Source organism: Pempheris klunzingeri, chromosome 10 (genome assembly GCF_042242105.1).
Source record: "Pempheris klunzingeri isolate RE-2024b chromosome 10, fPemKlu1.hap1, whole genome shotgun sequence".
NCBI lineage: Eukaryota > Metazoa > Chordata > Actinopteri > Acropomatiformes > Pempheridae > Pempheris > Pempheris klunzingeri.
This window is the reverse complement of record NC_092021.1, coordinates 19,911,200-19,927,153: the sequence shown is the minus strand read 5'-3', so window position 1 is coordinate 19,927,153 and position 15,954 is coordinate 19,911,200. Positions and strand designations below refer to the sequence as shown.

Below are 15,954 nucleotides of genomic sequence, written 5' to 3'. Positions count from 1 at the left end.
CTTTTTAGAAAGCTACACATACATGAGATGTCAAAGACTTACAGAGTTGTCTTGTACATACATACAAACAGTTATGTTTACAGTCACTGTTTCTCCTAAAAAATACTCTGTTTGCAATGCATTGTGTCTACAAATGTGTTAAATGTGTATTTACTCTTAAAACATTTGCAAATCTGCAGCATTCACATCTATGTTTACACCAGCTGCCAGTCTTCTTCTTCCCTGCATTTTGTTGGCCCACTACCACGCTTTTGAAGCGTATAACATGGAAGATAGCGATGATATTGGTCAATCTTTGTTTTGTTTCGTTTACCATCACATTGTGGTGTCTGACATTCAGGCCGGGCTAGAAATTGATGAGATGTTTCCAGTTATTCTAATTGTTTTATCTGTTTGTCGTTCTCTTGCTGTATAATGGTTTGCATGTAGGACATGTTGCATTACCACTATCTGCAGCTGGTGGGAATGTGTGTACATTTGCATAATTTTTTAGCTATTAAAGGTATCAAAAAGGTCTTTCCTGACCTGTGGTGAATACTAGTCAAAACGGGAACCTCTTTGAGATGGACTTTATTGATCCCCCATCGGGGAAAATTCACAAACATCTTGACAGATATCTACATACACATAACTGCCCCCACACTGAAACAGTGCACATTGTCTCCTCTGTTGATCTTGTATGCTTCCATTATTTTAAAAAAAGAAAACAGTACATACCCCTGCATATCATGAAACTTAATGCCCATTAGCAAATTAATCACACAAGCTCCTTATAATCACTACTAACACCCAGATTTTATCAGTGAGTATGTGTATGAGTAAGGTGTTAATGTTTTCTTTCACTAATAAATTAGATCTTTCTTGCAGATACACTCAGATGTGCACACATAGGCTCACCAGAGACTGATTATGACGGAGCCTCATTCACTGTGAACACCATGTGTGTGTGTGTGTGTGTGTGTGTGTATCTCTTTGTTTTAGATCACTGTGTTTATTAATGTGTTTGTTTAGTCTCAGCAGCATAAATCAAAATCCATTGCTTCGCTTCTTTGCTTTATTACCTCTTGCTCTCTAAAATATGTTCGCCCATTCCAGCAGCAATATTTGTGCGTGTGTGTGTGTGTACATGCACGTGTGTATATATGTGTGAATGCCTAAATGTGTTACCTGAGGGCTTATCTTGGTTGCAGTTCAACAGAGTCGGGTTTGCTCCGTGCCTCAGGAGTTGGCTAACGATGCTTGTCTGTAAGAGATGGGAGAAACACCCGCATTCATTTTCATTACATCCCGTAAAAATTCAAACATTTCCAGGGCACTAATAACTACATTTTCTGTCAAAACCTCAGTACAACAACAAAAAAGGAATTTCATAGCAGAACTCTAATGTTTTTTGAAGATCCTCCTGTTAAAGGTCATAGGATATGAGGGGGTTATTGCCACCTTTATAGCTGCAGATGTAGACATGTAAATGAAGACTATACTGTGAAATAGAACTAGAATTTAAACACTGAGCCAGTGGATGATACATTGAGTGTAGGTCACACATGACAAGTCTATACATGTGTTGAGGAGATCCTTTAATAATATCTTCCATCACACGTCACAGTAGAAGTCGTTGTCTACCCTCATTTTTACACACTGTGACATGAGATGGCTGTCACCTCTGTCCTCAGTTATTCTGTCTGGTTTTTTTCCTTTCAGACTGAGCTCACACGGGCTCTCAGTCTCTGAATTCTGACTTCTCCTTTCCCTCTCATTACTGTTTCGTCTTCTACAGTCTTTTTGCATTTTCTGTATCACCTCCCCTCCCCTCTGCCTCCGTGGAGTTTCAGATGTATCCAATCTAGGAAGTGTGCTGCACTACTATGATCTGTGAACATTGATTTGTGATTAGTGTACGTGATGTGTTGAAGTATCTGAAGTAGTGTGACTCAATTTATTGATTATATCTTCTCCTTCATCACTTCTTAGTGATGTAGGAAAGATGGCGTGACCCAGAAACTATCTCAGCAAACAAGTACGGCTGATAATTAAACACAAGAGCTGACTCGAAAAGAAACTATTCCAGGAAAACATTTGAAGAAAATAATAAAACCAACACAATCCCTCCTACTGTTAAGTTATTGGGCTACTACATTTGGCTGCAATGCAACAATCACTGTTTAAAGTATAGAATTTATACTGCCAGTTAATATGAGGGAAAATACTTACATTTCCACTGAAGTTGTACATCAGGACACCTTAAACATATTTTCTGATGCAAGCTGGTGAATTAAACAGCAAGTAAGTAACCATAACATTAAGCTTCAGCTAAGCTAACAGCTGGTAAAATGAGACTAACAAACTAAAATAATTCTACTTATTATGGTTCTCAACAGTTTACTGCATCAGCAAGGCTTCCCGGAGCTAGAAAAATCACTGGGACACTGCGCCGATTTTACACTTTAAGATTATTTTATCTAATATGGGGAGTACTTCTCAACACTGTGAAAGCAGTTGAGCTTTACAAAGCCTGAATCAAGTAATCTAAGCTTGGGCTTGGAGATTTCAAATCCTCAAAATAAAGTGTGCATGAAAAACTGTGGGTGTAGAGTTTGAAAGGCCAGGTTGACAGGGCAGGTTTAACGAATAACACACATTGCATTATGGGAGTTTTTGGGCAGTCAGCCATAATAGGGACTCAAAGTCAGGATATCTCAGCCTCTGCTGTATTGATTTCGACCATTCTTTTTCATATGACTCCTGTGAGTCACCAAACGTTGTGGAAGCCATTACCTGAAACTGATTTATGACCAACATACTTTTCTAACTGCAGCAGCAGAACTTCTGTGTATTACTGCAGAGTAATAAGAAATCGTCTGCAGTACAGAAGAGAATGACTCAGCACATTCAGCAGACTGGCTCTGACCCACATCGGCAGCTGTTCGGTTATGAGTCTACGGCATGTCTGCTGCCCACAAACCCTGTCAGCTGCACTCACACCCTATAAATACAGGCAACACGTCAGTGACACTACAAGATCTGAACTCTTCAATGGGTCAAAGTTTACAGGAGGATCAGATAAAGGTCATCACTACATGGGAATCAGCGCAGACAAAGTAACCTCATAGCTGATGTAGATTCAAAGAGAGAGAACAGTTTTTGGTAAGCGCCCAATTTAATTTAATATTTGTCACACCTTAAAGTTAACCTCGAGTTTATTATTAAAGTGCTTTAGAAATTACACTTGAATCAAGTGGTTGCTATACTACCACAGCTTTCACACGTCTCTTCATTATAAAACTGAATGAATTAGTCCATTCCCTGTAGGGTTGTATTCTAACATCCTGTAAGTTTTGTTGGAAAATCAAACACAAGACTATTTAAAATTCATCCCTCTGGAGAGCACAACGTGAAAAGCCTCAATTCAAACCACAAAGGCCAATAGCCAGGGTCTAACTTATCGTAAGACAGAGAGAGGCGCTTAATTAGTTGCACAAATGGGGTCATACATCTTCTTAAAGGGTCACTAAGTGCGTACGCCACACTGCAGAAGGGGTCTTTGGGTTTAACGTACCAGCTAGTGCTACAGTTGCCAGCATTTCCAGGCAACAGTTTGCGTCTGCCTCATATCAACAAAACCTCTTATTAGTGGGATCAGTGATTTACTTGACTGGATACATACACACACACAAACACACACATCTGGAACCCATAATGTCCTCCATTACTGACGTGCCACGGTGAGACCAGCTATAAGGGAAGGGTGACTGGAAGTGAGTGTTAAGAAGGCTTAGGGAGTAGTTGGTATGCAGGAAGCACAGCACTGGCACCAGTAAAGAGCCGATGGCTGAGGTGATTTAGCACTGCAGGGGAAACCTAATCGATTTCCCAATCCTCTAGACTGCCACTCTTAAGTCAGATGCACTTACATATTACACACACACACACACACACACATGGAGCAATTGCGTACACAAGGTTTGAAAAGCAAAGAGACACAAGGAGGTTATTATTCCATTTAGAAGATTGCTGTTTGGAAGATTTGTACGTTTGGATCGACTCACTACCTAAGGACCATATAAGAGGAAAGAAAGAAAACAAGGGCAGCAGATCTGTATGAATGAAACAGAGAAAGGCTGTGAGGTAACAGGGAGGAAGAAAGGTTTTTTGTTTAAATACACTCTAGTGAGAGGGAAAAAACATGGCTCGAGGGTAGATGAGACCAAAGAAGTAAACGACTCTAAATACCAAATGAATTAATTCTCTTTGTCAGCAGCTAAGCACACAGCCCAGAAATGTAATTAAATATCTAGTTGGGTCAGCAAGATCTGAACATGATCACCTCCTTTCCTTCACAGTTGGACCCCTTTCAAACTGCCAGATCCCATCGCTCCAACAGCTCACCTCCACCCCATCTGGAAAGCTATCTCCTTTCCTCTACGAGAGACCATTAAACTGCTAATCTAAAATTCTATAACAAATGCACACACAGTGCTGCTCCATACCAGCAGTTTGACTGTTCCTGATCAATATACTCAAAAAGAGCAGTTTATCAGAGAGTGTACAGGGTAACTGGAGGCACTTTCCTCAGAGGAACAATCCATTCATCAATAATTTCCTCATTATTTCATTCATTTAATTAATGACTGCAATCACATTGGGTCAATGCAGCTAGACGAGTTAAAATTAAAGGTTGACTTCACCGAAGTCCTCAACATTTCTGCGTGATTTACCTGTCCATATTTAGCAGCCAGGTGGAGAGGGGTCCAGAGGTTGTTGCCGGCAGGATGAGGGTCCGCCCCGCTCTCCAACAACACCGACACCACCTCTCTATAACCACTGGCACACGCTATGTGGAGCTTGAGAGAGAGAAACAAAGATAAAGTTGTGACAGAAAAAAATTTAAACACTACAATATGTGGTAAGAAAGAGATGACAAGAGAGACAGAGAGCAGTGACCTCACACACACTAACACACATGTGACCTTACTTACCAGAGTGACCCCGTCATCATTGGGCTGGTTGAGGCTTCCTCCTGTGGCTACAAGCTGTCTAACATCAGACAGCATCGTGCTGGGTCTCTGTGTCTTCATGGTGTGCATGGAGGACACATCCACACCTAAAAAACCAAATCAAAACACACATGTTACAGTAAGTCTTTAGTTGTCATGCCTAAAGGAATAGTTACATTTTGGGAAATACTCTTAGAAGATGGTTAGATGGTTATCAGTTTATATATCATTCCTTTATTCTGTACAAAACTGAAGTGCAAAATTGAGACATTTCTGTTTTATGTGGTGATACATGCCAGACTATTTCTAGGTCAGTAGCACTGGCTTCCTGATATAATGGTCTTAACCGTCTTAACTAACTCTTAACAGTAAAGAAAATATTTATATTCCCCAAAATGTTGAACTATTTCTTCAAACCCCCAAACCAAAATTCAACAGTTTCAAACTAGTTAGTTTACTGACTTTTGCAATATGTGGGCATGTACAAGGTCCAGACATGTTCTGCATTGTAAGATGCAGATTCACAGCTTTTGCAGAACTAGATTTCATGGCGTTTTCTTGTAGTGGTTGTGCAACTACAGTAGGCAATTTTAGGCGGATGCTGGCTGCTGACACTGAAAACACCCACAAACTGACTCCAAACGGGAAGCCCTCTCATGCTAAAATCAAAACCTGGTAGAACAAGATATGGCCAAAAGCACGATGTTGATGACACTTGAATGAAAAATAAATAGGACATTCAAGGCCATTGCTTGTCTCCTGGGCAGACAAACAGAGAACTACAAGGGCATCTATTCCATACCATGAAGATCAATACACTGCGTCATAATCACATACACACTGTGGACCTGACTATTGTGGCTGTAATAGCATGGATTGATTATCAATCAGTCTATATTTCCCTTAGATAAGCTCTAGGGCACAAACTAATGGAACTTTTCCAGATAGACTGGTTTGATTAGCTCATCAATAAATTTGTCTTTGTAAACAAATGAGAGCCAAAGGGTGAGTAGCTTTTTAAAACATGCTCATGGGAACATTACCATAACAGAAGACAATGCTTATTCCCTACAGGGGAAATATTTGCAGGAATCCAATGTTACATGAAACACAAGCGACTCAGTGGAGAGACAGAATTTCTCCCTGATGTAGAGACACATGGACAGTCTGTCTTTTTCCCACAATCGCACAAACTTGGTGGGGATAGAAAGCGCGACGCCAAGTTGCTATAGCAACAGAGGCAGAGTGAGCCGTGTGAGTAAGAGTGTGTCTCATGGTGGCAAAGCCCAGTGTGAAGGGGGGGGTATCAGGGGAGCTCAAGGTAGGCAGGAGGGAAAAGATCACGGTGTGTGCTGACAGAGAGAGGCAGAGAAAAGTTAAGAGATTGAGCTTATGTGTGTGTGTGTGTGTTTTTGTGTATGTGTAGGGTGGTCTGAGCTTTGATGAATAAGATGTGTGCAGTCAAAAGCTTGCATTTGTCATAGAATCCTGTGGCCAGTGACAGATGGATGAGGGAAGACCCTCCATCATTGTCTATATCTGTTTCTGTCTAGCTTTGTCAGCGCGATTCGCATTCCCCCTTTCTCCGCATGTCTCTCTGCATTTTTCTGGCACTCTTCCCTGCCTCTCCCTCTGTCACCACGTCTGTGCCTCTACCACGTTCGTATCTGTGTGCCTCAAACTCTCCTGCGCCTTTGTCTCTGTTATTCGCAGCTCCTACGTTGACCTTCTCCTTCCTCTGTGGGAGACAAGTGCCCCTCACCATCCACCATCATTAGGCCTGTGGGTGTACTTCACCTTTACACAGAACACCTCCTGTTTAACTATGTATGACATTATAACTATTCACATTATCCAAATGCTTCCTAAATGAAAGAAATTGAGTATTTATTTTTTCTAGTAACACTTTTTCTGAGAGGGCCATGATGATATAGAAATTAGCCACCGCGTTTCATTGAATCACCCTCTTAATTGTGCTCATGATGAATGAAATGTGAAATGTCAAAGCTGCATCTCTGTCTTTCTCTCACTGTCCAATGCAAAACAAGTGAGAGTTGCACAGAGCTTTACCATTTTCCTCCAGGTGTTTTCGGAGAATATAGCTGGTCTCAGTTCCCTCGGAGGCGTAGTCCAGAGGAATGTTTCCGTTGACGTCCTGCAGCAGAACATTCACCCCGGCCTTCCAGGCGCAAGCAGAGAAGACACAAACAAACTGAGTTTTAGCCATGGCCATTCATCAGACTTGAACAGATGATAAAGTGGGCCCAATTATCTTGGCCTCCCAGAGGCGTATACCTGAGCAGAACCATGGAGACATTAACAGACAATACAGTGAATTAAAGAACTCATTAAATAACTGCCTGGGGGGTGGGGCGGTGAAGAGCGAGGGCGTTGGTTACCGTTAACTGGGTTCATCGGGGTGAGCGTGTGTGTGCGTGTGACAAGATTAATGTATGTTTAGCCAACAAGGACCCTGCCAGTGCAGTCTTCTATTATAGCATGAGATAACTTGGGAGACCTTCCCTTGGGCTACTTTAATGACTGCTACTCTGACGACAGCACAGTCATTGGTCACAATGTGGTTATGATTGATTGCTTCTCTTTGGGGGAACTGCAGTCGTTATTTGTAAAAACTGTACAGCTGTAATGTGTACAAGCCATGCAAGATGTACTCACATGGACTTTCCCTCTGTCCTTTTCATTTTTACCAGCCCCTCTTTAGGGGTTTGGCACTAAAAGTAACGCAGATCCTCTCCTGTGACAATTGTCAGTATCTAGCCATAAATCGCTTCCTGTTGTTTGACTAAACCATAAAAGACAAGCCGGTGCAACGATCGCGGCTGGACCAGGTCTGATAACAGGGACAGGGGAGTGTAAGCGAGGATCCTTATTGAATACTTACAGCTAATAGAATTCTAACGACCCAGTTGTATTGCGGCAAAGAGATTTATGACCTAGTCCTTAGGCAGACAGAGAGAAGTGAAGGAGAAAGGGGAAGGGAAAACAGGAGGAAGAGGGCTGAAAATGTGAGCCAGACAGAGCAACACAAGATCTGTTAACCTTAGTGCTCTGAAAAAGGATCAGCAAAACCACAAGGAGCCTGAACCCCTCAATGTAACCTTGGAATGCTTAATTGATTTCTAAATCAGATAAGGGTTTTTTTCTGTAATTATGAAAAATGTTTTGCAGATATTCAGAGGAAACGTTTTTCATCCAAGAAATGCCAGGCAATTACAGTCTGATAAAGGCAGTACAATGCTGTCACTTCCAGTTATCAGAGAATCTGTTCTGGTGAGCTTTGCGGTTTCATTGTGCACCCATCTGTGTTGTCTAGTGGGAGCTGTTTTCACTCACTTATGAGGGTTAGTTAGGGGCTAACAAAGGGAATTAATTAACATTAACAACTATCAGCTGCTGCGCCGTGATTATTCATGAGAAAACAAGAAATCTTATCGCAACGTGAAGCCCAGCTTGAAGAGCAAGAGACGAGATGATGAGTGAGTCAAAGAGAGAGCAGAATAATATGCCCATTTACCCACCCCCCAATCACTGCCTTCCTCCCTACCCTCCCTCTAATGTTAAACTGCTCCATCTATATTCCTTAGATTTGTGCTTCGCCCCCAAACGGTGATCAACTCCCTCATAAACCTGACAGCTCTGCAGGTGCACTGCAGCGTGGGTAGTAAAGGGGTGAGCTGACCCGGACAATTTACTTCAAGGTCCAGTAAAAGTCAATAGGGGTCTGGCTGGATGAAGTTATCAGCTGACAGAGATGTATGTCTTGGTCTGTCTGTCAGGAGGCCTCTCTCACCACTGGAAAACCCTTGAAATGTATGTGGTGCTTTGAGAATTGTTCTGTAAAAGTGTCTAATATTTATATATCAAATTTTACATTTTACACTAGGGTGTAATCCTGCAGCAGACTTACAGGACTGTAAAACACTTGAGAAAATAACAGTGTGTACTGTGAAAAATGCACTAAATTAATGTGACCCAAATCTTGCTAGCATGGTTTCTAATGCTCTTTTAGACATGTAGACTACCAGCCTGCAGTCAGGGGCCACTTCAACCAGCTGTGTGATATGAATTTAACGAACCAAGGAATCACACTGTGGCATCGACACATTTATTTCTGATCTGAAAATGATTGACCCATTCAACAAAACTAATCATTTCACACCATTAATTCAATCCAAACTCCATCAGGACCTGTTACCCATGACCCAAATGAAATAAATGATACTTCTGCATTGTTTTACTCTCATCTCTTATGGCTGAACCTCCCCCTGCACTGACTGCCCACAAATAATATTTGTAAAATCTTATCTACCTTCATTAACTAATAAGGACACAGAATACCTTGAGGTACTAAATACTGTCTTAGAACTTCAAGAGGCTTTAAATTTGATGCAAAGAGCAAAACCAGTAGGCCTCCGGAGCAGGTCCTGGAACTGTGGGATGTTATCGGACCACTGCTCTTAATGCCACCTATGAAACCCAACAATTCAGTATTCAGTATTATTCAGTAATTCAATACTTTTTTTTCTGCCAGACATAAGATACACTCGAGACTTGATTACATATTTGTTTCTCCTCACCAGAACCATTTTATTAACTCTACTGATATACTTCCTATTAAAATATCAGACCATGACCCGTGATATATAATCATACACATGGGTGGCGCGTCAATTACAACATTACTCTTGAAATGAGTTCTTGTAACAACTGAAAAATAACCTTGAAGTATCAATCCAGAGGCCACATCTTCAACTAACATACTTTGGGAAAAGACTTAATGCTTTATAAGGAGAGAATCCTCTTCATTAGCTTCTCATTTAAAGGCATGCAGAAAACACAGAATCGCGCAATTAGAAAGTGAGATACAGACACTACAACCTCATCAACGAGACTCATCTAACTCTCTTGGCTAAAATTCGAATTAAACAATCCACTCAAGACTAAAGCTGAATTCATAATTCACTGTACTACATTTACAGAGGTAAAGTTCAAGCAGACTGCTAGCTGCCAGGTTAAAACAAAACGAATAATTTCCCACCATTAATTCAATCCAAACTCCATCAGGACCTGTTACCCATGACCCAAATGAAATAAATGATACTTTTGAATCGCTTTACACTCATTTCTACAAGCTGAACCTCCCCCTGCGCTGACTGCCCACGAATAATATTTGAGATCTTACCTACCTTCGTTAACTAACACGTAATACTTTGAGGTACTAAATACTCTCTTAGAACTTCAAGAGGCTTAAAATTTGATGCAAAGAGAAAACCAGGAGGCCTCCAGAGCAGTTCCTAGAACTGTGGGATGTTATTGGGCCACTGCTCTCAGACTCTCTCAATAATACCCTAGACACTGGATGTTTTAATTGTGACCAAAATACATCACTTACAACAGTATTGCTTAAAAAAAGTAAACCTCCTCTGAGATCTGGCAGTTATTGACCGATTAAAAGAAAGATGAAGTTTTAGTTAGAAGACTCGAGCCATATAACGGCAAGCTAATTCATCACAACTAAAGAGGATCATAAAAAATAAACTAGTAAATTGCCCTACTGAGCCTGGTTGTAAATAATTTGACAATAGAAAACTGCCGCGACAGAAAACCTTTAATCTGAAGAGACAGTTTATGGTGAAGGAAGCATGACACGTGGACGATTGATCCAGAGGCATTAATCATGTGTCTAAGCTTACATGATAAGTGCTGACAGATATAAACGAGTTGACGCTGGCTGGCAGCCATGCAGGCTGCAAGGGGTTAACAAGTTGACTTCTGACCCCGACACGCTCCCCCGCCACAATATGATGAATCCACCACGGCCGTCCTGGAGATGGAGATGTGTTTATACCACTCGTGCACTGCCCGTGGTTCATAATGGCAGTTGTTACATGCAGTGACTACCGCAGAATCAATAACAACTAGTGGATATGTGTTGAAAGCGGCCCCTGGGGCTGTCATTGCTGAGCTGGACACCATCACAACCCGGTGGAAATCATTCAAAACAAAGAGCTCTTATACACTTTTGTTTTCAATCTTTTAAATCTATACTATTGCATTTAGAGATGCATTATTTAATTATTAATTCGCTATTTAAAGTTTAAAAATAATCTAAAATTGCATGTATATGAAGGTTCAAAATAATCCAAAGCTTACTCTGATAAAAGAATAACATACTGTACATTCTAGCATTTGGCTTTTCTTAATTATATTCTTATCAAAGAGTTGTGACAAAGAACGGAGGCAGCATGTTTTACAGCTTATCATTCTAAACTGATTGTGCGCATCTGTTCAGCTGTGCTGCAGTGCTGTGATGTGATGTGTCCTTAACAGCAGAGTCTGCTGGCAAAAATGAAGAGACACGTTTTCTAAATCACCATGAAGTACATTTTTGTATGTACGCACTGTTGCTGCACATTGACCATCATGTAGATACGGATGCTAGGATAAGACGACACACTGTATTGTTGACGACCCTAAAACTGAGACAGCCCTTCACCACAGCATAAAATATTTACTCACGTGCGCATCAAGTAGTAGACAAATGGTTGATATACTGTATATAGTTGTGAAACTCGACCAGGAGGTAGTTCACAAACTCTGCATTCGAGTGAAAATATAGAAATGTTTCAACAAAGAATTTGCATAAATTGTTAGATTTTGAAGGTTTGTGACTTCAATTAAAACAGATCATAGACCATAGGAATGTGCAACAACTGCTTAATGAGCCACTGTCTTGTTTAGAGGAGGGAGGCCTACATTATCAGCAGAACCCTCCGCAAAATTCAACTGGTGTGAAGTGGAGTGCAGCGCAGCCAGGGGCTTGCTGTTAATCGTTTGACTTCAAAGCACTCAGAGTTCAGAAGTTTTAAATTCATCACTTACAAGCAACGAAAGTGGGTCAATTCTACATCTGTAACCCCACTGGGTTTTGAGCCATAAGATGAGAAATAACATTTTGGAACAGAACCTGTCTCTCAGTGATTGCATTGCTACATATTCCCCTGCACAGGCTGGTATCTCAGACAACTATGATATGTCAGAGAAGAAAAAGAAAGACTTTTTTATAAAAAGAAAAATCAGTTGCAGTGCATTATTGATAAATAGTTAAAGACAGCGAAACTCATTTCATATTATGTTATTCATGTTATTCAAGAATCCATATTGTCAAAAGGTAGTCTCTCTCTCTCAAGGAGACACTGAAGCAGAATTAGGGCAAGTCTGCAATTAACTTTAATCATTTACCACTTCTTCTCCGCCAGAGTTAGTCTCTTTTCAGTTCATAAGAAAGTTTCATAAGAAATAAAGATAATTGATAAGTATCTTGTGGGCTGTGGCTTTGAATAGAAAGCCAGCTAAGATGTAACACATGAAAATCCAGAACCTTGAATGTTGAGGCATCCTGGTGCATGTACAGCACATGAGGCAAGTCTAATTAAGTACTGGACTGGGTTGAAATAAGAGGAGAAGGTAGAGAGGTCGGCCTGGTTTCGTTCGATAATCAGACTGTTTCCGCCATTGAATATTACACTATATTATATATATATTATATTATATTATATATATATTACAATATTACACAATATTACACATATAACATTGTGGAATCATTCAGAATCTCAATGATGGCCATTAACCAGAGCTAAGGCTAGGGATAGGTTTAGGAATGCATTTGGAAATGGGTCAGAAAATAGTTTACTCCCTCTCCTGCGGCTTGGAGGCAGGAGATAAGAGAATTAACGTTACTGGCAATCCGGACACAGAGCGACAATGCACCCAGACTTCTCATCAACCCCCCCCCCCAATACTTTCCCCACAAGACAAGCTTGGTAATATCTGTCAGCAAAAACCTCTACATTTCTCTGCATAGGAACTGGAGACAGGAAATCAAGAAGAGAGAAGCAGAGGACAAGGGGAGGGGAAATTGAGAAAGAGATGTAGGAGAAGGACACAATAGATTAGTACATATTAGTAGCATTATTCCTTCCTCTGCCAATCAAAGATAAAGCTGCCAGTCAAGCTCCTCTAACATAACCACTGTTCTACTTCTCATTAAAATGTAAACCTGTTATATTCGGAGGGAAAATCTCTGATAAGGCAGCAGCTTGAGAACAGAGCAGAATGACTGGGCACTGTCAGGCTCTGTGCTGGAGGAGATGGATGTCAAAATGAATGAATAGAAGAAAAGGGATATTGCATCTCCATTGGAAATATGGCCTGACTACAGCTATTTTTACCCTGGTAGACAGGAAGAGCCTTAGGCCCCAGTTTCACAAACCATCTTCTGTACTAATTATACCAGGAAAAGAAACTCTGGTGTTCCTCTTACCCTAACAAAAAAAAAAATATCACTCCATGCATATGTGCACCATTTTGGGGATTAAGACATTTCAAGTCTCCTGCCGTCTCACAACCAAAATCTGTCACAATTACATAGGCAGGCACAAGGGCACTTGCAGAAGAATATGCAGTCAAATATATAAGCACTTAGTGTCAAAGGACATGTAAGCTGTGAAAGCTGAAAAAATGTTTTCGTGTTGCAAGAGTAAGCTGGAAGCATGTTTGAACTTTTCAAATTGTTGAATCAGATTTTTTTAATTTCTTAGAAATGTTCTTCCTCGTTCTTTTTTTACCCCTTGCTCTCTTCCAACAGGGCTGAGTTCTGTGTAAATATGGCCTCATTTACTAGAAACTAGTTATGTCTTGGTAGTGAATGCAAGACATTTAGTTCCCGGGGAGCAGGATTAAATCTGTCTCTCTCTCTCTCTCTCTTAGTATTGCCTTTCATGAAAGCATAAGTCACTGCATAAATTGGCGTATCTATATCACACCTTAGTTTACAAACTAGGCAGCCTGCATGAATCTTTGCCTTGAGGGAAATCAGACCCATGAAAATACACAAACACTTAACATACGCGTGAACCAACAGTCATACAGTCACTACAGGCTGACAGATCCACTCTGCACACCCTTTGCCTGGCAGCTCTTCAAACATATCCATTCCTCTCTGGAACGTGTCTTTCCCACCCCCCAGACAGAGAGTCAGCAATCACTCAGGACTCAATCAGCAGAACCAGGCTGTACTGGATTCTACTGAGCTCCAGACTGTAGCTAACCCTCCCCGGGCCTAATCAACACCACCAGAACAGACCCAGCCCACTGAGTGACTGGGCTGGATGTGCATGCCCTCCCCTGCAGCTGGCCTGGCCCTAATCAGTACAACCACAGCTCTTGTCAAGACAGACCCGACAAGAGCCGGAAACATTCCCCAAAGAAGAGGCTCTCTCTTTGATATCATGCTAATGCCCAATTTCTAAAAAATCCTCATTTTCAGTAATTCAGCTGGGTTTGTGGGAGAATAGAAAGTTTTGCTACAGACCCTCGGTAATCCATCGGTGGAAGATGCTCCACTTGCTGAGAAAATTCTGGACGACAAATGTGAATACAGCTACTGGTTCAAAGCTAATACGACACATGGAGCTAGTATGCCAACTCATTCCAAAACACTAATCTAATTTGTAGCTGATACGCTTGAAAGTGCAATGATCAACAAGAAAATGACTAAAACTACAGCCAAAATGTGTGTCCATGCATGTCTGTGTTTGTGTATTCATGGCATAAAATAGTCATTCCCCCCAGCGATGCTAAGATGTGCGTCTCTCACCAGCAGCAGCAGCAGCACCACATCTGCATGGTCACACACACACGCGACATGCAGGGCTGTCCACAGGTCTTCGTCTTGCAGGTTGACATTGAGGCCTCGTTCGATCAGAAGTTCTGCTGCAAACACATTGTCATGGCGAGCACACTGCAGAGTGCAAGAACAGAAGATTTCCTATGTATTAGTTGACAGTAATGTCTATATCCTTAAGCAGTGCTAACTACAAACAATAAACATAAGCAGCTCAGTGCATAATAAGTATGTGTATGCATATGAAAAAAAGTATTGTAAGGCAAGTGTAATATTACATACTTGTTTTGCCAGAGGGGTAACTTGTGCACAAGAATTAGTGAAATGCTAACTATATAGGCATGGTGAATGGTCACCATCATGTCAGACGACAACACATCTTCTTTCCTGACATTTCTCAGTCATTTGAAGCATAATATGGGCACCTCCAAGCAAAATATAGACTTTTCTTTCTTTTTTTTTTTTGGACACATATTCAGTTTGTGTGTGTGTGTAATCCTGTATCTTACCAGGTGTAGCAAGGATCCTCCAGAGGAAATGGGAGTGTTGGGGTCTGCTCCCTCCTTCAGGAGACGCAACACTACAACATAAAAAAAACATCCATATGTCAACACCTGCTATGAAGACAGGCAGGATGCTTCGGAAATGTAAAGAAGACACATTTAGACACACACACTTAGATGCACACACACAAACACGCAATGATCTCTGTCACTCACGATCAAAACCAATATGTGTTGAGTGTCCTCTGACTGTCCTTGACACATCACTGTGGATCAGTGTTGAGGCTGTGTGTGTTTCTGAGTGTGTGTTTGGTCGCTCCTTGTTCCAGCAGCAGGTCAGAGAGCCTCTGGGTTACACTCATTCACATCACATACTGTAAGCTCCAGTGAGCCGCACAACCCACTCACACACTGACACGGATCTACTGAGGAAAACACAAACCCCTGCAAACAGGTTCACGCAGTCAGCCATAAACAAATGAGCAGACAGGAGTGGGCTAAACAACGTCAGAGTGATTCTACTACACCACTGATAAATCTTTTATTCACCATGTACAAAAATGCATGTGAACACGGCAGGAAACAGAGAGAGACAGAAAGAAAGAGTGAGAGTGAGAGAGAGTGACAGATAAATAGAGCAAGATGGACAAACAAGAGAAGGCGAGGAGGGAGGGAGGTGAGGCGTTGTGGTTTGGGTATGTGATTTCACTGACACTGACAGCACTGGATGGATACTGACTAAACCCTG

General features: G+C 41.3%; 1 protein-coding gene across 1 annotated transcript in view; it reads right to left on the bottom strand.

Moving 5' to 3' along the window:
* The window catches only part of myo16 (myosin XVI), a 76,763-nt gene that overhangs the window by 47,198 nt on the left and 13,611 nt on the right, over positions 1 to 15,954 (bottom strand). The window contains exons 3-8 of the mRNA XM_070837955.1: positions 15,213 to 15,283; positions 14,677 to 14,820; positions 7,065 to 7,173; positions 4,977 to 5,101; positions 4,716 to 4,841; positions 1,168 to 1,243 (exon numbers count right to left, since the gene is read on the bottom strand). Of these exons, the coding sequence (XP_070694056.1) occupies positions 1,168 to 1,243; positions 4,716 to 4,841; positions 4,977 to 5,101; positions 7,065 to 7,173; positions 14,677 to 14,820; positions 15,213 to 15,283 (651 nt within the window). The remainder of the gene's footprint in view (positions 1 to 1,167; positions 1,244 to 4,715; positions 4,842 to 4,976; positions 5,102 to 7,064; positions 7,174 to 14,676; positions 14,821 to 15,212; positions 15,284 to 15,954) is intronic.